The 27,639-nt window shown below is 37.0% G+C and overlaps 1 protein-coding gene and 1 long non-coding RNA gene across 2 annotated transcripts; both read left to right on the plus strand.

Annotated features, from left to right (window-relative positions):
- The first annotated feature begins 10,429 nt into the window (after window positions 1-10,429).
- Window positions 10,430-15,829, plus strand: LOC147513222 (uncharacterized). The gene is made up of 6 exons (XM_086598878.1): window positions 10,430-10,777; window positions 12,673-12,733; window positions 13,909-14,226; window positions 14,278-14,616; window positions 14,802-15,187; window positions 15,437-15,829. Exons 1-6 carry the CDS (start codon window positions 10,430-10,432, stop codon window positions 15,827-15,829), a joined length of 1,845 nt encoding a protein of 614 aa, XP_086455004.1.
- Window positions 15,830-25,679: 9,850 nt separating this feature from the next.
- Window positions 25,680-26,844, plus strand: LOC147513223 (uncharacterized). Its single transcript, XR_015217361.1, has 3 exons — window positions 25,680-25,790; window positions 26,332-26,381; window positions 26,708-26,844. It is a non-coding gene; the product is annotated as an uncharacterized LOC147513223 (long non-coding RNA).
- Window positions 26,845-27,639: the final 795 nt, after the last annotated feature.

Raw genomic sequence — 27,639 nt, forward strand, 5'->3', positions numbered from 1 at the left:
AGAATCACAAGCCTAAGGAAGCCAAGCAATGTAGGTGTTGATGCTAAACTGAAAACACCAACAAGGTCTTCCCAGAAGAAGTCTACCCGAAGAAGTCTTCCCAGAAGAAGGTTCACTCAGAACCTATTACCTTTGAGGTTTCTCCTAGTTCCTCATCTAAAAGAAAAAGAGCATTGGACAAGGATCAAAGCCTTGAAGTTGTGGGAGATACTTCATACACCTTTCAGATTGAAAGAAAGAAAAAGAAAGTGGTCAAAGTTTGTGGTACTCGAGTTCAGCCATCTAGGGTCAACAAAAATGAGGCTATAATGGCTAGTGAGAGGCAAAACTTGAAGAAAAAATATCAAATCAGTGAGAGAACAAGGGAAAGAGAACTGAAGCTTAAGGAAGCCGGGACACCCAAACAAATAAGGAAGTTGATTCAGGCTGAGTCAGATGAAGATGAAGATGTTGTTGTGAGCTTAAGGAAGCTGAGACACCCAAACAAAGAAGGAAGTTGATTCAGGCTGAGTCAGATGAAGATGAAGATGTTGCACAACAACAAAGAGGGAAAAATGATTTGGAGTCAGTTGCTGCAAGTGCTTTGCAAGAGATTAGTGAGGTCATACCTAAGGGGACATACCAAGAACATAGTGTGGAGCTGGAGGAGGACCTGGTGGGGGTACAGACTGCTATAGTACCTTATGATGAATCTTCAATTCTTGATTATGTTCCCTTTTACTCTCCTTTGTCTTTTGTTTTTGTCCCTCCTCCTGGGGATCTTGATAGGGAATCATATCCTTTGGCTTTAGTTTTAGTCCTTCCTCCTGGTGATCTTGATGGGGAAGCAATCCTGAATAGAGAAATGGAAAAATTCAGTTTTGTTTCTCTATTGGCTGGAAGTGCAGAGCTCCCTAACATAACTGTATTGCCAACCCTATCACCATCAGAAGAAGTAAGCACTGAACATGATGTGGCAGCTGTAGATGATGACCAGAACACTGTGGGTCAGCATGATGCTGGTGGTGTGGAGGACCCTAATGTGGTACTCATTCACACTCAGATGGAGAAGGAAATGGATAAGAAAAGTGCAGAGAGTGGTCGTAGAAGAAGGGGAGGGAGAAAAAATTGGAAAAAGAAAGTACTAGTTTATGGGAAGAGAAGATGGGAAAGGAATGTGACTCATTAATCAAGGTTGCTCTGTCATCAACCTTTTACAAGAAAACAACTACCACAGGTGAGGTAAATGTTGTCAATTATTACTGGAGAAAGTGTAGTAGGAAGAAGGATCAACAGAGCTCTCCAGATATGAGAGTTTTTGGGTATGATCAAGTTATTTCAGTGCATAATTTTCATTCGTTACGTGGAAGACAATGGGTAGATGGTGAGGTAATGAATCTACCATTAGTAATTTGCTCTAAAACTATCAACAACTTGGTATTAATGTGCAAAGTAAACTACTACAGAAAGTTAATTGTTACTAATTCCTATTTGATTATTTTATAGGTTCTTAGCTTATATGTCAAGCTATTGATAAGGTGGTATAAGCAGCACTGTAAGGAACATGCCATTCCGGAAGATGAAGTGTATACTGTTGTGGAGGATGTTTACTTTGTTGTGAGTTCTCTATACTTTAATACTAAGTTTCTGTTGAAGCTTACTCACTAATCTTACTTAAGTTTGATAAGCTTAATCATCACTTTGTGGATGTAGAAATTCATGATAAGAGAGTATGGGATATTCAAGAATAAGCTACAAGACCCAAGTTTTCGAGCTGCAAGCCCAGAGGAAAGAGTGGTTAATGGTTTGTACCATACAGATGAAATTGTGAAAGAGTATTTGGACCCTTTTGAAGGTTTGTACCATACAAATGAAATTGTGAAAGAGTATTTGGACCCCTTTGAAGGAAGGATTAGAAATCAACCGCACCCAGTACATGGTAAGGGAGTAATTGTACCTCTTCAAGTTCATGGTAGTCACTGAATTGTTGATGTCTTTAACTTTAAAGAGATGAAAGTGTGCACCTATGATTCTCTTGGTGGAAACCAAATTTCTGATGAACAACTAGCTTTGGAGAGAATGATTCCTTATGTGCTCAGGTGTGTTGATCCAAGCTCCACTGTTGATTTGAACACACCATGGCTCGTGAATTTGTTAGTGTCACACAACAACCAGATTTCAACAGCTATGGGTTATATTGCCTTACCTTTATTGATAGTCTTCTTAGAGGTGTTCCTGAGAGGGTACACAATATTGATATGCAACCATTTAGAATGCGGCTGAGGATTGGAATAGACATTATATCCTATGGATTAAATCCAGATGAAGTAGCTAAGAAGAGAAAAGAATTTGAATAGAGGTTGACATAAGAAAGTCTGCAAGTAAATAACCAAGTGTCCAAGGATGTAGCAACTACTGGGACAGAGGTACTGAAGCAAGTTGACATTGGCATAGAGCTAGAGAGTGAATCAGATTCAGCTGGAATTGACAAAGAGCCCAAGGATACTGAAGCAGCTACTGAGATAAAGAATATTGAAGCTGGAAGTGAGCAAGTGGACAAAGATGTTGAACCTGCTACTCTGAACCAAGTAGAGACGGAGCAATGCCAACAAAGTGAAGCAGATGCAACTGCAAGTGAGGAAGTGCATGAGGATGTTAAACCTGCTACTGAGTGGGTCCAAGTGGAGACGAAGTAATGCCCACAAAGTGAAGCAGATGCAGTTGTATGTGAGAAGGAGGATGTTGAACCTGCTGCTGAGGAGGATGTTGAACCTGCTACTAAGGAGGATGTTGAACCTGCTGCTAAGTTGGTCCAAGTGGATGCTAACCAATGCTAACAGAGTGAAGCAGATGCAACAGCTGTAAGTGAGCAAGTGAAGGAGGATGTTGAACCTGCTACTGAGTTGGTCCAAGTGGAGGCTAACTAATGCCAACAAAGTGAAGCAGATGCAACAGCTGGAATTGAGCAAGTGAAGGAGGATGCAGAAGCTGCTATTGAGGACCAACTCAATATTGAACCAGATGAAGATAATCATGATGAAATAGCTGGAAGCCAGGGTACAGCTGAAGGATGCAAAAAACAACAAAGGTAAAGATGTTGAAGATAGGTCTGTTGACCAGCAGGAGAACATAGCTAAAGACAAGAACTAGGGGACATAGAAATGCTCTCATTTTCAGACGTTTGTTATTATTCCGTTATTATTTTGGAACTTATGTGTCTAATTTTGCAGTGCTCCATTCTGATAAACATAATATTTTGAAGTCAGTGGTTTGTTTAGATAACGTATTTAATTTTCAAGTTACAATCCTAAGTGTTTCAATTGAGGCGTTAATTTTATAGTATTTGTTTTTTTTTTTTTTTTGCTACCTTACATATTGATAACTTCAATAGACAAAACACCTGCAAGTATAAACAACAAAATATCATTACATTGATTCCCAAATAACTTACATAGTCATTGTAAAGGCAAAATAAAATCAAATAACATTCCAAGCTTAGTTGTCGACAAATTACTTATATTAGATCAGCGATGGTTGACTCAAATGTTGTCTTTGTTGGTAAAATCAGCCGGAACCCCAACTGAAAAGTCAATCCAAGCAACATCATCTGTCGTATTAGGAGGGGGTTGCTCTGTTGTGTCCAAAAGGGCACCATAACGGCTGCACCTTCTCCTTTTGCAGCGCACACCTCCCCTTTTAGAACGTTTCCTCTTCTTTTGGGGCTGCCGGTGCATTACCTCATCGTGGGAGGACTAACCATGATGTTATAACTTCCCCAATGCCCTTGTTCTTTGCCCTTCATCGATGTCCAATTCTCTTGATAGGTATCCATCATCGTTTCCTTTGAGTAGCACGGCAAGCATAAGTCATATACACAGAATCGACCATCGTCAATGGCCTTCATTGCATGGCTGCAAGGAATACCAACTTGTTGAAAAAAACCACATGTACGACATTTTTTTAGTAGGTCAACTATATATGTGCGCCCTACGCTAGTAACCGAGTATACGTACTCACTAGCCCTTATTGTAGTGAACGGCCGACTAACATAACGAGAGGAAATGATTACATCCTCGGCTGATTTAAATCAGCTTTGTCTTCAACCGAAGTCATGACCCGATAGTCATAAAAGTGCCTCATAATGTTCATTCGAATACCATTTAGCAGAGATGTAATTAGCATAGCTCGCTCAAGCATAATCATCTTATTCCAACTCTCGATATGATTTGTATAACAAATTCCATACCTTCTCATTTCAGCCTAGGAAAATGATCACTGTTCCTTCGGAATCTTTATTATTTTTGCGCAACCTTTACTATCACTACACCAAATGCGACACATGATTCTCACAAAGTCAGCTTTATCATAAGTTTCTATTGCGGCCTTAACTCTCCTTTTGGTGTCTTTTTTGCTAACATTGTTGGAGATATGTTGTGCACAAAAGCAATAGTACGTATTTGGAAGGATTTTTGGCACTGCATGGAGAATGCTTGTATGCCTATCTGATAATAGAACAAACTTATCTATAGGACCAACTACAACATCTCTGAGTTTTTGAAGAAACCAATCCCAATGTTCATTATTCTCTTTTGGGACTACACCAACTGCAATTGGAAAGCAATGACTATCTCCATCAACAGAAAGAGCAGTTAGGATGACAGACTTGTATCTACCCTTCATGAAAGTTCCATCGATCATAACCAACGAACGAAGGCACCTTCGTAGGCAATTTACGAGCGATTCGTCATAGCTCAAAACAAACATTCAAACCTCGCTTTCGCTTGTTGTTATTATATCGGTGTGGCAATCTGGATCAATTTTCTTGGTTTTTAAAATAAACCGGCAAAGATCCGGTATGATTGATTGGTGATCGCCTCTTATCTACATCGAAACAAAATACACCAGCTTAGGTTACATATGCCTACCAGTTACACGCCATAACAGATACAAGTTAATCGAAAAGATAATACATGTTCTTCATAGCATACTATAAAGAATAATTCGGTGTACAACTAGATGTTTTTCATAGTATACCCTAAAAATAGAATTGTACTAAGACGTTACATATTGCTACTGGTTATCCTCATAGTTGCTGACAGTTACAATAGTACTCTGACCTTTTCTAACGCAATTTATCTGGCCCTCCACACAACTTTATATGTCACATCAGTTAGTTGTGACTGTTTCACCTCCAACTAAAGGTTCTTTGCAGTCAGTTCTTCATTGTCCTTAAGCTTGGACATAACAATTTCTAAAACCCACTTTGCGTATGCTTGTGAATTTTTTGAAACAGCCTTATCTTGTGCACAAGTGTGTGCATCTCTAAAAATTATAACCACCCACATATCAGACCCAATTGCAGGTTTTGCATACAAATAAAATGGACAATTAGTTGCCTTACTCTTGATTACCAACTTTTGGGAGGTAGTATTGCAACGACGTAAATCAAATATATGTGCAATTGCATAAGATTTCATGTTCTTCACAAGATCATCTCAAGTGGCGGAATGTTGACCTACTTTAGGGGGTACAAACTTCAACCCCTCATTACAAGGATTTACAACCTCACTTTGGTTCGTAGTGGTTTTTGGACTATGAGAACCACACAAAGGATCATATCCCTGACGTAGGTCTTCAGAATTCAGATCTTTAGCACCAACAACCCTAGCATCAACCATTCCCTCCAATTCGAAATCAATCTCACCTTCCTCATCACCATCATTCATAACTGTCATCGGTGTGTCCCCCACAAATACTCTTGACTTCAATTCGGAGTTGACCATATATCTCCATCATCACGATTGTATTCTTCAACTTGATCATCTTCATCATCTTCAACTACCACAACTTCACTCGCATCAGCATCTTCATATTCATTTTGAAATTCAACATCCTCATTACTTTGAGAACTGTCGATTATGTTTTCTTGAGGAATGTCATCTGTATCAACTAAATCATTTAGTATTTGAACTTCATCTTCATATTCATTTTGAAATTCAACCTCCTCATTACTTCGAGAACTGTTGATTATGTTTTCTTTAGAAATGTCAGCTGTATCAACTAAATCATTTAGTATTTGAACTTCATCTTCATTTTGAAATTCAACCTCCTCATTACTTCGAGGACTGACAATTATGTATTCTTCAGGAATGTCAGTTGTATCTACATATGGATTTTGAGAATCAAACTCTTCATAGTCTGGTTGATCAGCATCTTCAATACTAGTGGGATCATCCTCTGCATTATAATAGGTCAACCATTAGTGCGGACTATCGGCCGAATGAAACTATAATTATCCCCTGTAATGTTTATACTGCTCACCTTCAATGACAATTGTAAGAGGTATCCTTTCTTTTATTGATTTGCAACTACCAACTGCACTTGAGCTTCCCTTTGGGAGCAAATCTAAAACGGTTACTAAATGTGAGTAATTGAACAGACACTTATGCATAACTAACATATTTACAGGTGTACTACTTGTTCCTCATCCCTCACCTGCCATGACCTTTTCAAACGTCTCCAAGCTATGTGGGACATTTTCAACGACATTTTCATTTTCCACATCTTGCAATTGACGAGTTGCAGTTGAAGGTTGTTCTAGCGGACTGTCTGGGGAACACAACGTTTATAACCATCAGCAACCAAACCATTTACTAGAACTAAGAATAACTAAAATAAAATTAGTGATTTACCTATTGGTTCGTCCACAAGTTTAAATTGATTGAAAGAATATTTCTGTCGAGCTAGCACTTTTTCTTTCAAAAAATTCAAAAAAGATTGTTTTCTTGGAGAATCAATAATTGGAATTTCTTCATTGAGTTTCTTCTTAATACAAAGTTCTCCACCACTTGATCCAGGACAAGCACTCTTTGGCAGAGAAGGTTTAAACGGCTCACTACAAACTTGTTTCTTCTTCGTACTAGGAATTCCATAACTTGATCCAGGACTTGCACTTCTAACCATTTCTTGTTTAAATAGCTCACTACTAACCGGTTTATTCTGCCATCTAGGTTGTCCACCACCGTTTCCAGGAGTAACACTATCTTCTTTAAATAGCTCAGTACAAACTTTTTTGTTCTTCACAGTAGGTTGTCCAGGACTTGATCTTCTAATTTGTCCTACTCCCATACCACATGGTGTGATGACGATTGCTTCATTGATAACCCAAACTTTCATTGCTTTCATTGGAGTCTTCTTCTGCTTCTTAATCATGTTCAAGTAATCGGTTTCTTCATCGATTCTACAAGGGGACTTGTTCATCAAATACCTAATAGAAAAACCCAATCTAATGCGCGATGACACAGCTTTAACAAGACACATGAATCCTTCAAAGGGAGTATCCACATCAAACACTCTCAATTTCACCTCACCCCCTAGATACTTCATGACACCATGCTTGTCAGATTTTATCTCTCCATCATAATAAATAAGCATATCGAATGGACATAAAAAAATACAAAGTTAGCACAATAAAAAGTAGGAATTTTTAATAAAATGACAGTAAAGTTCTTTCATTTATTGTTCTACATTTATGACATTGTATAACTCTTGTATAAATACTATAATTATGACAACAAAATCAACTTGGAAATGGTAAACCACCATGGAAACCTTATAAACAAAACACTCACACTTCTACGTAAAACTACAAAGAAGCAAACCGAAACATAAACCTACATAGAAACAAACTAACACTAAAGACAACTAAACAAACATCAAAACTGACTATTATCGAGGTTTGAGTTCTTTTTATCCATCACAATCCTTAGAAAAATCAAAAAGGAGAAGACAAAGTAGAGGATCAAAAAAGAATAACCCAGAGAAAAAAATATAGCTTTGGAGCTTTGTAAAAACTTTTTGAGGTTGGCACAAAAAACGAGGTAAATATTGTCTCGTCTTTGAATTACAAAAATAACGTAAAAGTTGTTGATAGTAGATCCATAAGTTGCTGGTTCCTGATCCCACAATAGCTAAAGTCCGTTTTCATTTTTGCTGGGTTGAAATCCAACGGTCATTAATCGCTAGTACGTATCGCTAAGAGAATCTAATGGATAATTATCACTGTGCATGTCAACATCAGAAGTACAAGAGGAGAGAGTGTGTTGCAGAGGAGAGAGGGTGTTGTAAGGAATGACAAAAGGGTCAAAAACCCGTTGAAAAAATCAAAATTAGAAGGCATAGCCATTTGGAGAATGGCCGATTCAGGCAATTACCCTATAAAAAAACCCATTGGCTAGTCCACTTACCAAAAAAGTTAATCTCAAACAGCATTCACAATCAACGAACATTCCAGAAGCTCGAACATAAAATCACGGAATGTGAGACCGCTTGATAATAAAAAGGGTCAAAAGTCAAACCGGTTCAAAGTTAGGCGCCCACTTTTAACATAGAAGATCGGGTTAACGGGTTATATTAACGAGCTCCAGGAACCAATTTGGATATCCATTGAATTTTCGGCCTATAATCCAATCCCGCGTTCACGTATGTATTTAAAAGAAGAGCAAACCAGAAAGCCAGTTGTCACAACCAGAATGAATAATGAATATTTCATTAACTCCCTCCCCACAAACCCAGGGCCGGCTCAACCATATAGCAAAGTAGGCCTCCGCTTAGGGCCCCGTAGCCCAAGGCCCCCCACAATATAATCCACCCATTGAAATAAAGAAAAAAATTAAAACCAAAACCCACTATTGTTTTTCATTTATTTTTAACTGTTGGATAAACGTTTTTACATTGGTAAATTGGAAACCATAAAATCACGTTAAAGTAGTGTTAAACACTTAAACTCTTTCAGTTCCCTCGCCTTCTCAAACAAAAAATAGCACACCTCCATAACTAATTAAAGTTCTTCGTCACCCCATGACAAATAATCAAGTATATATATGCCAACAATTCAATCTTACCTATATTATTTTTTTGCTTTCTATATGGTTTTTCTCTATAATCTCGTTGTCTCTCTCTCAATATTTGTTTTATTTGGTATAGAATTATTCTGCATTCTCTCTCTCTATATTAGCAATTCTTTGTTAAATAAATCTATTGAAGTTTCAAATTTGTACGAAGACTATTCAAGAAATAAAAAAGATAAAGTTTGGATCATATGAAATAACGTAAACAAATCAATAACATGTTGTGAGAAAAAAAAATGTGACAATTTTTATTTGTTAAAGTAGTGTTAAACACTTAAACTCCTTCGGTTCCCTCGCCTTCTCCAACAGAAAATAGCACACCTCCATAACTAATATAATTAAAGTTCTTCATCACCCCATAACAAATAATTAAGTATAACACCAACAATTCAATCTTACCTATATCATTTTTTTGTCTCGTTTTTCCCAATAATCTCTTTTTCTTTCTATATTTGTTTTATTTGGTGTAAAATTATTCTGCATTCTCTCTCTCTCTATTTGCAATTCTTTCTTAAATAAATCTATTAAAGTTTCAACTTTGTGCGAAGACTATTCAAGAAAGAAAAAAGAAAAAGCTGGGATCATATGAAATAATGTATACAAATCAATAAGATGTTATGAGAAAAAAAATTAAAAAAGATGTAACAATTTTTATTTGTTAAAGTAGTGTTAAACACTTAAACTCAACCGGTTCCCTCGCCTTCTCCAACAAAAATAGCACACTTCCATAACTTATTAAAGTTCTTCATCACCCTATAACAAATAATCAAGTATATATAGCGCCAACAATTCAATCTTATCTATATCATATTTTTTTTTTTTTATGGTTTTCCTATAATCTCTCTTTCTTTCTATATTTGTTTTATTTGGTGTATAATTATTCTACATTCTCTCTCTCTATTTGCAATTTTTTGTTAAATAAATCAATTGAAGTTTCAAGTTTGTGTGAAGACTATTCAAGAAAGACAAAAAGAAAAAGTTGGGATCATATGAAATAACGTAAACAAATCAATAAGATGTTGTGAGAAAAAAAATAAAAAAAATGTAACAATTTTTATTAGTATATATTAATCATAGAAGATTCCCTATTCGAACTTTGCTTAGGCCCCCGATTATCTTGAGCCGCCCCTACTTGCATCACAATAATCCTACATGAATTTTATACAGTTTCTTTTTCTCATTGCTTCATTATCATATAGCAAGCAAATTACAACAAAAATATTGCAAGAAATCGAAAATAGTCGGAGAAAAAATAAAAATAAAAAAATGCATGAAAATTATAAAATTTAGAAAAAAGAACAAGAACACTTCACACTTACCTTGTCAATGTGGAATATCCTGTAAGTCATAGGACCTTTAGTCGATGTGCAAGGTGTGGTTGGCGATTAAGCCTACGAAATCTGCGGCGTAAGCACCATGTGGATTTGGAGTGCGCCACCCTAAATTCGAGTAAGTTTCTTCTTTATGGTTCTTGCCTCTTTTTAATTGAGCGAAATTTGGCATCCTCATTCTTGGTTTTACTTTGTAATTGCAGATCTATGATGTGGCCATACACGTTGCTAAAGGCGGCGGTTCTCAATTACCGTTGCCTTTGTAATTTGAGAGAACCGCGTTGCCTTTGTATCAGAGAACCGTTGCCTTTAGCAACGGTGTATGGCCACATCATAGATCTGCAATTACAAAGAAAACCAAGAAATGAGGATGCCAAATTTCGCTCAATTAAAAAGGAGGCAAGAACCATAAAGAAGAAACTTACTCCGAATTTTAGGGTGGCGGCACTCCAAATCCACATGGTGCTTTACGAGATTTCGCGGTGGCTTAATCGCCAACCACACCTTGCACACACCGCTAAAGGTCCTATGACTTACAGGATATTCCACATTGACAAGGTAAGTGTGAAGTGTTCTTGTTCTTTTCTAAATTTTATAATTTTCATGCATTTTTTTTTTTATTTTTTCTCTCGACTATTTTCGATTTCTTGCAATATTTTTGTTGTAATTTGCTTGCTATATGATAATGAAGCAATGAGAAAAGAAACTGTATAAAAATTCATGTAGGATTATTGTGATGCAAGTAGGGGCTGCTCAAGATAATCGGGGCCTAAGCAAAGTTCGAATAGGAATCTTCTATGATTAATATATACTAATAAAAATTGTTATTTTTTTATTTTTTTTCTCACAACATCTTATTGATTTGTTTACGTTATTTCATATGATCCCAACTTTTTCTTTTTGTCTTTCTTGAATAGTCTTCACACAAATTTGAAACTTCAATTGATTTATTTAACAAAAAAATTGCAAATAGAGAGAGAGAATGTAGAATAATTATACACCAAATAAAACAAATATAGAAAGAAAGAGAGATTATAGGGAAAAACCATAAAAGGCAAAAATATGATATAGATAAGATTGAATTGTTGGCGTTATATATACTTGATTATTTGTTATAGGGTGATGAAGAATTTTAATAAGTTATGGAAGTGTGCTATTTTTGTTGGAGAGGGCTTAGGGAAAGGAGTTTAAGTGTTTAACACTACTTTAACAAATAAAAATTGTTACATCTTTTTTAATTTTTTTTTCTCACAACATCTTATTGATTTGTATATATTATTTCATATGATCCCAGCTTTTTCTTTTTTCTTTCTTAAATAGTCTTCGCACAAAGTTGAAACTTTAATAGGTTTATTTAAGAAAGAATTGCAAATAGAGAGAGAGAGAATGCAGAATAATTTTACACCAAATAAAACAAATATAGAAAGAAAAAGAGATTATTGGGAAAAACGAGACAAAAAAATGATATAGGTAAGATTGAATTGTTGGTGTTATACTTAATTATTTGTTATGGGATGATGAAGAACTTTAATTATATTAGTTATGGAGGTGTGCTATTTTCTGTTGGAGAAGGTGAGGGAACCGAAGGAGTTTAAGTGTTTAACACTACTTTAACAAATAAAAATTGTCACATCTTTTTTTTTTTTTTTTTCTCACAACATGTTATTGATTTGTTTACGTTATTTCATATGATCCAAACTTTATCTTTTTTATTTCTTGAATAGTCTTCGCACAAATTTGAAACTTCAATAGATTTATTTAACAAAGAATTGCGAATATAGAGAGAGAGAATGCAGAATAATTTTATACCAAATAAAACAAATATTGAGAGAGAGACAACGAGATTATAGAGAAAAACCATATAGAAAGCAAAAAAATAATCACTACACCATAACTGCTATTTTGTAACAGGGCAAATTTTCAATAAGTAACGAAAATAACTGTTACTCATTAAGTAACGGATATATCCGTTACTTATGACCGCAAGTGTTACTTAAAATCTTGAATTATAATATAATAATATTTTCACATTTTTTTTGGATATGCTAACACTTATATCCGTGAGAAAAGTAGAAAATTAGGCAACAAAATTAAAATAATTTGAAAAAGAAAAAAAAAACTGGAAGTGGGCCAGTATTTGGTCACGCGCGCTTGGCTTTCATTCTTTCCCCCCGTTTTTTTTTTCGGCTAACACTTAATTAGCCAATTCTAATTTCGCCATTTTTAAGTTAGGAAGGAAACAAAAGAAAAAACTCTCTTAAGAACCCTAATCTTGTGAAACGGTCTTGCGATTTCTTTCTCTACTTCTCCAACTTTCTACAACCCCAGGTTAGTGAGTTGACTCTCTCGATTCCGATTCGTCAAATCAATTTTTACCATATTGTTTTTTTTTATCGATTGAAAAATCAATTTTTTCTTTCTCTCTCTCATTCTCCTGGTTTAATTATTTGTAGAACTCCGATTGGACTATTGGTAACGGCGGAGTGGGTGATCAAAAGTGGAAGTTCAAAATTGGTAAGCTTCCAATCGGTGCTCACTCTACTTTTTAGTCTACCTTGTTTAATGAATCTAGATATAGTTATTGAATAATGTTTTAGCTGGTTTGGGTACTGGGGCTTTTTATTAAGTTGCGTCGGGTCCTAGAACTGCGGTTGTTACTAGTGTTATTGGTGGTTTGGCTGCTAGTGTTGTTGCTGCTGGGAAACATGTTGTTAAAAGATATGTTCCTATTTGATTATGACAATTTTCATGCTGTTGTTAGAGAGGGGTAAATTGGGGGTTTAATCGACGGTTTATGTTTTTGTTTTTTAGAATAAATTACATGTTTTGTTCCTGTTACATTTTATGATGATGGTAACTCTATGTTACACAAACAATTTATGGTATTGTACTCAATGTATTGAGTTACACATTGTCAAGTGCTGAAATTTAAAATCTTTTGGAATCTTAAGTACTAGATGTTATCTTAGATATAGTTGTTGAAGTAGTTTTCTTTCTCCAGTTTTTTTTTCTCTGCGATGCTGTTGAGAAAGATATATCATTATTGTGCACACTTGAATATTTAGTTTGGTTGAATTACTATATTATGCGAGTTTATATTTTGCAATGCTGATGATAAAATAAGAGGTTGCTACTGAATTCTAACAATGCTTGTATAATTTGCACATCCTATGAACGACTAATGATATGTTAGGCGACATTGTTTCAAAAGTAAGGTTAAATCATATCAAAAATAGACGAAGATTAAATTGGATTATATAGGTTTGAGTATGGAGCTCATTTCAGTATGGGGGTTAATGAACTAGTAATTATGCATGATTAGAATCATAACTTCCAGATCATTTATGCATTGGTTTTATCTTGCGAGCTGCGTAGTATTTAAACGTGTTTGTATTTAGCGCACGTGTTGGACTTATTGGACTCATTGGACTTATTGGTTTTATTTGGTTTTTATTTTATGTATATAAAGTTTCTGTTATTTATATTTATGATGCCGTTTGTTTCTTGTTTTTTGGTTGTACTTGGATAGCTAGTTGTATGCGTTATTTATCTTTGATCATTATTTCCCTTGGTGTCTAAATATAGTATAGAATCTCAGAACCAATAGATAAAGAATGGATGAGTGAAAACGAAAGAGGCGGCGTAGTCTATTCATTGGGAGTTAGTTGAGGTTTTTCTTAAATTTGCAGAGTGGAAGTTGGGCAGGAAGAAGTGTCCTTGCCCGTGCAAGAAGTGTCGGAATAGGTATTGGTTGATGTATAAAGAGGTTGGATACCATTTAATCTCAAAAGGTATAGAGAAATCCTATCATGTATGGACTTTACATGGTGAGGATTTATCTAACGCTGTTGTTCATCCTCCATTGGTTGCAAATATTGGAGAAAAAACCTCGGATGATGATGGGTTTGAGATGGGGGACACTGAGGAAGAAACCATTGGGGATGTTGGGATTGGGATGAGAAACTTTGTCAACTCTGCTTTTGGATTACATGGTGATGCGGTGGCAGGTGATGACAGTTTGGGAATTTAATTTGATGAGCCTTATGTTCCTGAACCAGACTTAGGAAAGAGGTATTACGATTATAAGAAAAAGGCAACTGAAAAATTGTATCCTACATGTGAAGGTCCTGAGACAACTCTCTCAGCACTTGTAGAACTTCATAATGTAAAGAAAGAATTTGGTTGGTCTAGAACTGGTATGACAGTACTCTTATCCTTGTTGAGACGATGGTTGCCTAAAGGTAACACCCTCCCTGAGAAGTATCCGGTAATGAAGGAGATGTTGAAAGACTTAGGGATGAAGGCTACGTGCATTCATACATGTGAGAACAATTGTATCTTATATTGGAAGGCTAACAAAGATTTTGAGAATGTCCCGAAAAGTGCCAAGCACCAAGGTTTAAAGTTAAGGAGGGGAGTCAAGGGAAGAAGAATTCCAAGGAGCCTAACAAGGTACTGAGACATTTTCCTTTAATTCCAAGACTCAAGCGGTTGTATACTATACCGTGGATAGCGCATGAGATGACATGGCATGCATGAGCAGAGACTTCTGCGGCTTATATGTGTCATCCAATTGATTCAGGTCAGTGGAAAATTTGTAAAGAAAAGTGGCCAAACTTTGCTAATGAGCAGCGCAATGTTTGGCTTGCAATTGCAACCGATGGGTTTAATCCACGTGGCATTCAATCTACTAGTTATAGTTGTTGGCCTGTTATCACTGTGCCTTACAATCTCCCCCCTTCTATGTGCATGAAAGCAGAGTTTCAGATGTTGTCTTTACTTATACCCGGTCCAAAGGCACCAAAAGGAGACATAGATGTTTTTCTTGAACCATTGTACGATGAGTTGAAAGAGTTGTGGAAAGGAGTGTCGGCTTATGACATGAACAAAAGAGAAAACTTCACTTTGAAGGCTATGCTAATGTGGGGTATCCATGATTTGCCCCTGATATGGAAACTTAGCGGTCGCGTAACACATGGTTACAAAGCTTGTCCCGCTTTGTGGTGACAATACTCCTTCCATATATTTGAAGTCTAGTAGGAAAATGTATACTTAGATTACCGTGATATTTCTTTAAAGGCAATCACCCGCTCAGGAACGGCAAAGTACTTGGGGCTAGTGGGTAGCAAGAAAGAAGAGCGTAGAAATCCTCCTTAACGATTAAATGGCGATGTACTTTTGCAAACATTGAGTTATGTGAAGTATAAACCTGGTCAGAAGCGGAAGAGAGGTGGTCAAATTGTGGTTGATGACAATGAAGGTAATGAAGTTACATCGGCCTGGTATAGAAAGTCCATATTGTTTTTCCTTGTTTACTATATCTATCACAAATTTCGTCATGTTATTGATGTGATGCACATTGAAAAGAATGTTGCAGAGCACATACTAGACACGATCCTTAATAAGAAAGACAAATCAAAAGATACAGTCCAGGCACGAGAGGATATGAGGGAACTTGGCATACACCGGGATCAGTGGATGCAAACTGACCCTGCAAGTGGGAAACAAGTTAAACCTACAGCACCGTTCTTCCTAGATAAAGCAGAGAAGATGGATTTCCTTAAAACTTTGAAAACTTTGAGGCTCCCTTCGGGTTTTTCATCTAACTGAAAGTAACATTGTCGGGCCTTGATCCACCTAGTTTGCTTGTAATGAAGTCACACGACTATCATGTGATTATGCAATATCTTTTGCCCGTGCTACTTCAACATGTTTTTCCAACTCATCCCCGACGGCGGAAAGCTCTTCATCGATAAGCTTATTTTTAACCTTTTGTGTTCGAAAGTTGTAATTCGAAAGAAATCCAAGATGCCAAGTACATGGTTGTAGAGGCATTGGCGTCTTTGGAAAAGTACTTTCCACCATCATTTTTGATATTAGCATTCACCTTGTTGTGCATCTAGGCGATGAGGCATTGATGTGTGGACCACTCAAAATCGTTGGATGTATCCGTTTGAATGGTAAATAATCCTTCTTTCAATCCCAATTCTTTTTTCCTTGCTTTTAAATAAAATTAATAAATGCATTCATGGGTTTATCACTTAATTAGGTCAATGAAGGAGTGCAAAGATATACCCAGTAACAAACGATTTGTTGAAGGATCGATTGCAGAGTCGTATCTTGTCTCAGAGTCTGTTAGGTATGCAATGGAGTACATTCCAAATTCACAACCCAAGAATCACAAAACCAATGGTCAAGTGTTTCTAGATGAAAATGATGAATATAGCGATGAGGGTTCTGTGCTTGAAGGTAAAGATGTGATTTTGTCGAAGGAGCAATTTGTACAAATCCGTAGATGGCTACTTTTCCGTTTGGAAGTCGATGGACTTGATGATCACTACAGGTGTTAGTTTTTGGCATGAATGTTTACTTCCTATTAATAAATTCACACATATATACTAACTTATTTGAATAAATTGTAGTGAGTATCATGAGTCTTTGCAATCTAGTTCCCGAGGTGAGAAAAAGGGATAACAAAGAGGCAGTAGAGATACAAACAGATTTTATCGATTGGTTATATAATAAGGTATTTGTTAATTAGGATAGTAAGTTATGTGTTTTATGTTATTTTCACTTTTTGAATTGTGGTATGTTTTTCAGTAGTTGTTGGAGAATGGCGACACTTCATCTGAATTGTGGTTCTTTGCTAGAGGGTCATTGTTCAAAGCTAAAACTTTTCGAAAGTATCGCGATCAATGGTTATGTATTTTCTACTAAGTCTCACGATGAAACCGTTCTTACGCGAAGACTGTGGTGTTTGCATGAGTGCAATTACTACATTTACATCAAGTAGGAAAGATAAAAATCCTATCGACGCGCCCCGCTAAGTGGTATGGAGTCATCAAACGATACTAGAGGTGAATTACACAAATTTCAAGGAAGTGGTGTTTTATTGTGATTGGGTTAGGGTGGAAGATAAGACCAATGGATGTAAGTTATGCCTAGACTCTAACTTGGTGGTGGTAAATTTTAATCGCTCAAGAGTTCGACAAAATGTTAGATGAGCCGACCATTTGTGCCAAAGAAGCAAATCAAGTATTCTATTCGAGGGATTTGAAATATCCTTATTGGTGGGTGGTCATACATTCACCAAGGCGAATGACTAACGAAGTGGACAAGCTAGAAGCACCAGAACCAGAAGACTTCCAATCTACTCTTGCAGAGCAACCTCATTTGAGATCACTGCTAGAACCACGTCGTTGATTGTAGTGTGCAATAATTTTGAAAATATGTTCAAATTCCTGCCTTCCTTTTTTTATGATCATCTTAAGATTTTCTAGTAGTTTGGAAAATTAATTTTGGATATTATGGTTAATTTCATAGTGCATATTCTTTTATTTCTTTTCGTTCTTTTTGAATAATTGGTTATGTCATATTTTAAGTGTTATGAAATCCTTAATAATTTGTTTTCAAATGTTGTTGGAAATTGTTAGGCTATTTTTAAATAATGGAATCAGGTGGTACAACTGCACACCGTACTGCATCAGATGCCTCTTCTCCCACAGGTCAATGTACTTCTCAGTCATCCAAGAAGACACAATTAATGGGTCCCTCCGGGAAAGTGCTTGTTGAGTTATGGCCTAATGGCCAAATTGTTGGACAAAATGCAAGCAAGTTCAAAACTGCAATAGGGAACCAAGTGAGGCTTAATATCCCTATCAACACCAAGGATTGGAGACTAGTGGATGGTGGCTTTAAGGATGCAATTTGGAAAGCCTTGACGGTAATTATTTTTATTTATTTATTTAATGTGTTAATTAAATAATCAACTTTACCATTAAGTTAAGCTATGTCTTAATATATTGTTTCTTATCAACTGTACTCATGATAGGAGGAATTCAAATTTAATGTCGAAAACTTTGAAGCTCGTCCGTTGGTCGAGACAAATTATTCTCAAAAACTTAGGACACAAAAAGCGACATACAGGGCAAAGTTTTTGGAGAAAGCTGAAAGCATTGAAGCAGCTAAGGAAAACTGCCCACCTGCTATTAATCCTGCTCTTTGGGTAGATTTTGTCGACTATGAGCTTCAGACTAAAGTAAAAGAAAGGAATGCGAAAAATGCAGCAAATAGGGCCATGAATACTATTGGTAGTACTAATGGTAGGAGAACCTTCTCCCAAAGGCATAACGATTTGGTACGTATCATTTTTTAAATTATTAACCCTTTTGATTATGTATATAGATATGAATACTATTGTCGTCCTTTTTGAAGCACTATTACTAAGCATTGATTATTTGCCTGTAGCAACAACAAAACCCTCAAGCAAAAATAACTCGAGTTGATGATTGGCTTAAGGGTCGTGAACGCAGTGATGGAACAGTTTTGGAAAGTGCTCGGGAAAAATATGTGAGTAGAAGTTTTACTGCTTCTATTTTGTAACTTCAGTTTTTTATTGCTACTGGGTATATTTTGGGCTATTTGATTGCTTTTTTTTTAAAAAAAACAAATAAATGCAGGATCAAGTGAAAGCAGTTAAAGAAAGAAGACTAGCATCTGGAGAGACTGACACGGGAGACATCGACTCCGATGCATTGACTAAAGTACTTGGCAAGGATAAGAAGAACCGTGTTCGTGGAGTTGGTTCTAATGTTTCTAGGAAGCAGCTACAACATGCTGCTGTCATGGCGCTTTTACTCAACCAAATGGCTGCTACATCAGTTTGCAAAGGTTGAGGCCGATGTGGCTACATTTAAATCAAAGGTCGAGACAGACATGTCTGAGGTCAAATCAATGCTCAAGGTCAGTTTTTTCTTGGCAATTACGGTTAATGGTTAGAGTTAGTAATATGTGAACCACACTTTAAAATTATCATGTCTTCATCTATACCCGCATAGGTTCTCCTTCAACAACAACTATGCAATACTACGACAGCAATAATGTGATGCCAATGCCAAAGCACATATGGGTGTGACTACACCTTGAACTGAAGTTGGTTCAAGTTCCGCTCAACGCCATTCTCCAGCAACCCCTCAGAACTTGACTCCTGCTTTTGGGTCGCTTGAACAGCCTAGAGTCACATTACTAGATAAGTTTGGTACAGAAGTTGCTAAAGGGTCTATTGATTTAAGTGCAAAAATTTGTCATGGCAGAATTCTAGTTGGTGGAGAGAAGAGTGTATATTGATGAAGTATTGGTTCCCGATGCTACTGTTTATGATGGTCCACAAGATGGTAATGAAACTTTGAATGCTTGGCTTGAAGGAGGGTATATAGCTTGGCTTGATGGGCGATTGAAGTATGATTGATGTTTGTAGGTTTTTAGACTTTTTTGGATTTCTCTACTTTTTGCTCTTCTGCTTTAGTTGAAGCTCAAGACATATTTTTATGTGGTTGTGGTTGCCATGACTTGGAACTTTTGGGTGTGTTGTCATGCCTTGAAATTTTTATGTGGTTAGTCTTGTCTAGTTGTAATAATATAATGAACTCTTTAGCTGTCAAATCTTTTTATTGGTTTTATGTAAGTGACTTGCCTTGTTGTAAACAAACCAAGGCCTTTTTGTGTATTTAAGTTTAAGTGCGGATGGCGGGATGTCGAGATATTTTGAGCAATTAGTAGTCACCGGGGGGATCGTAAACCCCTGGTTAGTTTTTTTATTTTCTTCTTCTTTTCTATTAGCTATTTTAATATGAAGTTCTTATTTTCATTTATATCACTAATAAATGTGTAATTGTTTGATGCATCAGGTTCATCTTGTTGGAGAAATGTCGTCAGTGGTGACTTATGCTAAGCCACTAAGGTACCACGAGAACATCTCGAACTCTTTTCATCACTTTCTTGTGTGTGTGTATTGCTTGAAAAGCTTGCGGCTTCTCTTATATCAAGTGCGAACAACTAAGATAATCATATGAATTCTACTAATTGTCTAAAATAGCAAGCCTTTGGTGATTCTACATTGCTCATATGATGATTTGTGATGATGAGTTTGGATCGTTGAATTGTAAACAATCAGAAACATCAATGGCAGCAGCACGTCCTCATAGTGCAGAAACAAGACATGGGAGCTCTCAGCTATCGCGGTTTGCTGGAACATTATGGCTTGCTTTTGCTGTTTAATATATGATTCTGTCAATGCCGCAATTAGAAAGTCTGATTTCATCATGCTTAGTCTAATTATTTTTGATAATTACATTGCCTGTAGGGAGTGCCATCCTCCAAGATTGATGGGTTTGATTTGAGTTCTGGAGATTTCCCAACACTTGGTATTGAAAAGAATACCGAGTCGCATGATCAACAAGGTTTGCATATTTACCTCATTAAGTTTATGTTTTAATATTTAATGTAATGTGGTCATTTCCAGTTTTTTGCGTATAAGAAATTAGTCCATACTTGAACAGCAGAGTATTAATTTTCTTGACATTTTTTCAGTTTTAGGGTTTGTTGCCTTTTTAAAAATTGTTAAAGGAAACAATTTAAGATTTATAATTACCATCAAAGCTAATATTGTTAATCATTGACCTTATAAAAACAAAACATAGGGTGTTCATTATACCAACTCAAAACCCAACTGAAAATCGGACTCCTTCGTGAATCCTTTTTGTATTTTAAATTTAGAAACCTCGATATCTAGCTTCGTTTAGCTCAGAGCCCCAGATTTTTTACTTCCGCTCTCATGAAGCATGGGTATATTGCACGCCTAATGTTCCTCGGTTGTTTAATATGACTGCATATCATGCAACAAGTTGTTGGGTTTTCAGGGTCACTTTCTCTATTCATAGATTTTTTCTCTATTCATATCGTGCTGTCTCGCGTGGGTTTTCTCACTACTGATTCCATTAGTTGTTAATTATTGTAATCACATGTTCCGTGTCTCGATCGTGGGTCAACTGCCTTTGACCTCGAGGCGGACTAGGAACACCGAAAGGAGATCGAAGTTTCTATAAGCGGTGGGTATGCTTATGCTTAACTATTCTATCCGGGCATCCGCAGACCGATATCCTTCATTTGAAATTTTGGAGTTCTTTATAAAGAATTACAATGACACAAGAGATCGTGTCCATTGTCATCTGCTTGAAATTTTAGAATTTGAAGTTCTAAATGATAGAATTGAGATTTTTAATTGAAGCGATTTTGGTTTCGTCTTGTATTTTGAAGTTGAATCTGCGGATGCAACCACCGATAAAGGATCTATTAATACTTGGAAAAGAGACGACTTTCCATATATTGGAGAAGGAGTGCCACCATCCATCGATAAGTGGTGAGAGAGAACCCCACCAGTATCTCAATCACAATATGCCTCCTCGGCATTTTGACCCTATCACATGATTCTGCGCTCATAATCCTCCGATGGACTTTGGTATAGGGGACCGTCTAGTATGCCTCCTTATGGACCCCCCGGTCGTCACGGTGGTTGTCCACATGAATCATATGGTTACTATCATCCTCATCCTCAAAGCATTCACTGGGGCCTTTAGCCAACTCACAAGATTCAAAGACGCTCCAGTGAGCCATACGCCATATCTTGAAAGAGGGAAGCGGTCAGGGGTTCTTGGAGAGGATGGCTTTCAAGTAGATCTGCACAAATGATGAACAGGTTGTTACCAAAAAAAATGCTGGGTATGGAGAAGCTTCATCTCAATCTGGCGACAGCCAAGGAGGATGCTTTGAAATACCGGTGGTGTGAGTTTCTTTGGGGACACACAGACAAGGCAAAACTGGTAAGGATATTCTTTGAAGAAGCAAGAAGATTTTCCTATTCCGGTGGTTCACAAAGATATCTTTGTCCAAGAGAAGTCCGACTTTGATAGACAAAATAGAGGGCTTAAATACCAAAGCGAAATTGACCGCTTGGAAGAAAAGTTAAATCTTTGTGGAGGGTGAGGATGCAAGAGAAAGGAATGCAGCATTTGCTCTGAAACAAGTGATTACAAGGCACCGTGTACTATCTGTCTCTATTGCCTTTCGGTGATAGTATGTGTTTTACGCCCGGTGTGATATTTAATGAGAAACACACACACCCGAGGCCCTCAAATTGAGTTGAGGCTTACCGCTTACCCTCGCTTTTTAGACTTGTGCCCTCAAAGTAAGGTTGCAACCACAAACCAGCTAATCATGTGACTAAAATGGTCGAGTATGATAGATGATTTCTTTTCTTATGTGTTGAAAATACAGCTTTTGGAGTTGATATTCTACACACCATTGGTTACATATATGTGAGACAAAGCACAAAGAGCTAGGGAAGAAAGCTATATATTTAGGTGTGCCTTTTTGACTAACCGGGTTGAAATAAAGGGCACATCCGAAGTCACAAGTCACAAAGCAAACAAAAGGTATCTCATTTTCATTCTACCGCGTTCTATTACATTGGTCTTTACTCATAAAATTTTGCTTACTACTTGATTAAAAAAATGATCCAGGGGCTTTCCGGCTTCGCGAACTGCAAGAAGACATTCAACATCAATATAAGACAAACGGTAATGGCCCTCGAAGTGATGTTGAGTCACATACTCTGATGTTTATGAAGATGCAAGCAATTCTGATAGCTCTTCTAATGAGGATTCACCAAGAGCACTTTCTTATCGAACTCCTGCAATCACTTTCGGTATGTCCAATTATTCTTCACATTTACCTTCCTACTACAGGAAAGAAAAACTACCCTTGCCCTTTTATTATGTAGGTTGCCAAGTTCCTACTAGAGTGTTGCATTCTATTAACTAAAATTTAGTCAAAAATTTTACCTCGCCAAGTAAAAGAACTTGCCACTCTTATGAAGACAAACATATTTCACACTTAGCTATTAGAAAATTGTTATTACTATGTGGCGTTGTTATATAATCTGTGGCGGGGCATAGGGAGACTGTTCGGATGTCTTTGTAATCCAAAGATATGGCGTGGATGATGAAGAGATCGTGTACAAAGGCAAATAATCTTTGCCGGATCAATTTTCATAATTAGATACTATCCCCTTGGTAATGCTGAATCCACTATTTTTTAGATTCTATCTATAACGGTAGTGAGCCAATGCAAAATTTTCGATCGTCACACAAAATATAGCATTACATCTTGAAAGAAGTTATTCGGATGATCAAATAATGACACCTATCACTTAGTCTTAATGTGTGCTAGTTGTGCCCATACTATATTGTCAACTGAAATAAACCCGATGAATACTTTCTAGCTCCAATATTGAAGGTGCAATGGGGATCATAATCAGCTTTCATATTCACTTGCGGGATGCATCGGAACCAACAACGGTGGCGGGGAAGGGGTAATGGGATAGGATCTTTGCCTCGGGAACCCGAGCACGAAAGATTGGAGGTGAAGCATGTGACTTGAGGTTACAAACTTCATTATGAAAGTCCTTTTTCATCACCTATGGATATATAGTCGTATTGTGTAGTAGCTAAAAAGGAGCATATTTCTTTTGTTAAGAACCATGAAGAAAGATTAACATCATTTAGCTCATAAGAAAAAAGTAAGTCCTCAATTTTTCCCCATTGTTGGTTTTGAAGAATGAGATCGGATGTGATATCCAACAACAGAAGAGAAGTTTGGACAGGGGGCTGATTTGGTTGTCTTTGGTTCATGAAAAGATTGTCAAAGGCAGAAACAAGTTTAAAGAAAATGCTCAACAACTTGTAAAGGGTTTCAACACCAATTCTCTTGTAGCCAAACATGCAAGCTCAGAGCAAGATCCTCACGCGGTGAGAAGACGATACTTGTGAAGCTCGATGACTCTGCTGCGTCATTGAACAGAGGGACAACAGAGCTTGGGATGAAAGCATTAATTGGCACGGAAAGGAAGTAAGAAGTTCTTTTATAGCGTCTGCTCCTATAGAGAGCAAAAATGGTGAGAGGTGGCATGAGAAAGGACAAGAAGAACAAAGCGTAAAGGAAAATGATTCTACGAGGAAGACAAAGGGATTTGCTAAATTTTCACGGATGCTACCCAAAAGTTCATAACATCTTCCGGTGCTACACGGGGTGTTTGTAATGAAGGAAGTATTGCAGCAAGTGGTACCTCCCCTAGGAAGAAACCGAGGCATCAAAGTCTATTCAAACACGCTTGGACTCAGCTACAAGCAATGAGTCAACTAAAACAGTCCATGCAATGAAGAAATAAAGGAAATTGATGTCTTGATTGACTTTTGTAGTGGTGCTAATACCTTCGGGAATTTTGAAAAGAAAGACACTCTAGTTGATCGTAAAGATGTAAGAAATAGCTTCACCGATGGTAAAGCTCGAGAATTAGAGTGTAAAATAGAGAAACTTGAGAGAGAGCTAAGAGAAGGCTGCTGCTGCGGTGAGGTCTCTCTTTACTCGATAGTCGCAGAGCATGGGAATTCGACAAATAGGGTTTATGCTCTAGCTCGACACACCTTTCGAGGTTATACTTACATGCTTGCAGAAATGGATCGCCAGACTAGCAGGGGAGAGTCTTTGCTAAAACTGCTTTGTTTCTAGATTAGTTTTGGTTGTGAAAGCATGTGCAACTGATGTCCCAAGGTTCATATAAACTCACTCTTTGCTGTTTTTCTTCCTTGAAATTTTCATCAATACACCTCCCAGATTTTAAATTTGCGAGTTTGAATGCGGTCAAGACATCAAGTGTATCTAGACTCTTTCCGCTTATAAGCACGCGTCCCTCTACTTACGTTCAACCACATGGCTCTCATAAAGTTCAGCCCGTGTCTCTCGGTTTGAGCTTTTGCGCAAACAAGGCGATGAAACTTTACAAACCAATATGTCTAGCTTAGATGTTCTCCAAACCTGTTTCTTTGTTATCATATCCCAATTGTTGCACATTTAATTCTCCGTGAACTCTTCCACTTCTCGGTCGGGTTCATTGTTTGGACTGCTTTATTGAAAAACAAGGTTAACTTTACGGGTCATCAAATTCAAGTTGTCTTCATGAGCAAGCATCGAAAGCCGATGAGAAGTTGCAGCTACAAGCTCCCTCTACACCCTATATTGAAATCAATGAATGCGGGAAGCCAAACAAAAAGAGATCTTCATTAATGAAATGAAGGTGTCTCCCCATAGAAAGAAGGGAAGGAATTTTGAGTTTACCAATGATTTTGACAATTTGGGAGGATCCAAACACATTTACAAGTGCATTGGAAAGAATTGAAGCCTGGATATTCTCTCGAATAATTGAATCATTATGGTGGCAGGTAAGCAAGTCAAATCCTAGTGATTTCTTTTTGTTAGATATCTCATATCATCTCATATCATCTCTATCTGAACATACTGAATCCATTACAACTTGTATGTTTCGTGTTCTCTAGACTTTCACTCCACCTATGCAGTCTGCCACTTGCTGTTATTATTCTCTATCTAGGTGACATGCTAGCTTATATACTTTTTAATGTGAGTGGTTGCCTTTAAATGATCTGCTTTGTATTCTTCATTTAGTTATACATTTGCTCATTTTATGTATTGCATTTGTTTTCCTTTTGATTTATTTTTGTCGTGTTTAGGTAGCCTATTAGTTCCATTCACACCTGTGACATCTTTAAACTTTTCAGGGGGATTACTTGGACTTTGCTTATCCATTTCAGTCTTTTCAAGTAGGAAAGACAGCTAGGATGCAGTTTTTGGGGCTGGGGAAGGATTGAAAGATACTAATTGGGTGCGCCCTTCCATCTGTTTTTTAACTCTTGTTCTATGCTTTATTCTTTAACATTGATAAAATTTCTTATTAGATTCGGTTTCTTTTGATAAACCACTGCACATATCGTTTAAGACGTCAAACGTGATTTGGTTTCTCAGTATCTTTTACACTCAATGTGGCATAAAATTAGATTAGATTCTCTTGCTATCCGGACTCTAGATTGGTCAATCGGGTGATATCCGTAACTGAGTTTCAGCACAAGTTTTTTAATGCTTAGATCAGGGTGCTTAGGATCTGTAGGATTTCCAGATGTTGTTATGTTTTCCCTTTTACTTGCATATATCCTTGTAGGTCTTTTTGACCAGCTTTTCTTTGATTTAATGAATGTCAAATCTCAACAATGAAATGTTCATTTCACCAAAAAAATAAGGATTTTTGCTTGCAGTATGCCTGTTGGTTTTTTAGTTTAGCAGATTTTTGCTTGACATTTTACCCCTTGTCGTCTATATATATTTTGTTATTCTCGTATCCCTAGTGGCTAATTCTTTTTGATCTTCAGGGATGCGACTCTTCAATACAAAATCTTCTAGTATGGGCAGTACATCTCAGGTAATATTTTTGAGATCTATCAATAATTTTCATGTTTGGCTTTTCTTCTTAGCTCATAAGAGGATGCTGAATGAATTGTGATCAGAATCATGGATTCCCTGGCTGTACATTTCTTATTCATTCAAAATTTCGGCGGTATTCCTCCCCTTCGCCGGTGGATAGCTCCAACCACTAGTGCAAGTTTTAATCCTAGGGAAGCAAGTCCAGTTCTTTGCGGAAGAGCTGGCTTTCCATGATTATCCCGTTCTGCTTATGGCGAGTGGTTTTTGTGATTGTCTTTTATCATACCATGCTAGCTAACATCAGAATCCTTAAATTTCTTGCAGGTCACTGCATCATCTTAATTGGTTAAGTGACCTACGGGATCAAGTCGAGCATACTAGAATTTTGAATGTTGTTTATCGATCTGCATCTGCTTTAGGATCACGTCTACCCTCTATAGCTAGCACAAGAGCAAGGGTTCTTTGGGGGCAGTGCCATTTCTTGTATGATCTCGAAGTAGTACTCAGGTAACTTTGTACCAACTTTGAAAACTTATGTCTGTTTTTGAGCAACTAGGGATGTGGTTTATTGTGCTAATTAAATGATTCGTTCGAACAATTGATGTTACAAACTTCTTATGCTTATGTTAGAATTTAAGGAAATAATATTGTCTTTGCCGAACAAGTATTAGGCTGCAAAGAGGATAAATTGCAAGGCATTGCCTTGGTGGTTTGGCCTTTCTCTTTGGTACTTTAGTAGCACATTAAGCTATGTGACATGGACACTTCATATTTTGAAAGCCTCAGTAATGAATTGACTCTTGCGAAAAAAAATCTTTCTAGTAGGGAAAGGTTTGTGTTGTGTCTCGAAACAAATGCTAATATGTGCCCAATAAGATAAGTATCCCATATCCGTGTGGACACAAACACATTGACGATAAAATTTCTAATTGTGGTTACCCGATAGACTAAGAACACTCTCTGTTAACATATAGTCACAATTCCATGAGATCCCCTAGCATTGATTTCCTTGTAAGGAGGCTTTATAAGGTTTTAACCCCAAGAAATATTTGTGTAACTAGAGGATTGAAATATTTTTTTACCTAACTATGTCCTACTTCATATAGGTTGCCATGTCGTAAAACCAACACACACTGTGTCAATGTTTCTCGGATATTTCAATTCTTGCCGGGCTTTGTCAAATAAGTGGTGATATCGTGGGAGAAGTTATGGGAATTGCAGATGTGCACCCTAAAACCGATGGGGAACACTCGAGA

This window comes from Coptis chinensis, chromosome 3 (assembly GCF_015680905.1).
Source record: "Coptis chinensis isolate HL-2020 chromosome 3, ASM1568090v1, whole genome shotgun sequence".
Taxonomy (NCBI): Eukaryota; Viridiplantae; Streptophyta; class Magnoliopsida; order Ranunculales; family Ranunculaceae; genus Coptis; species Coptis chinensis.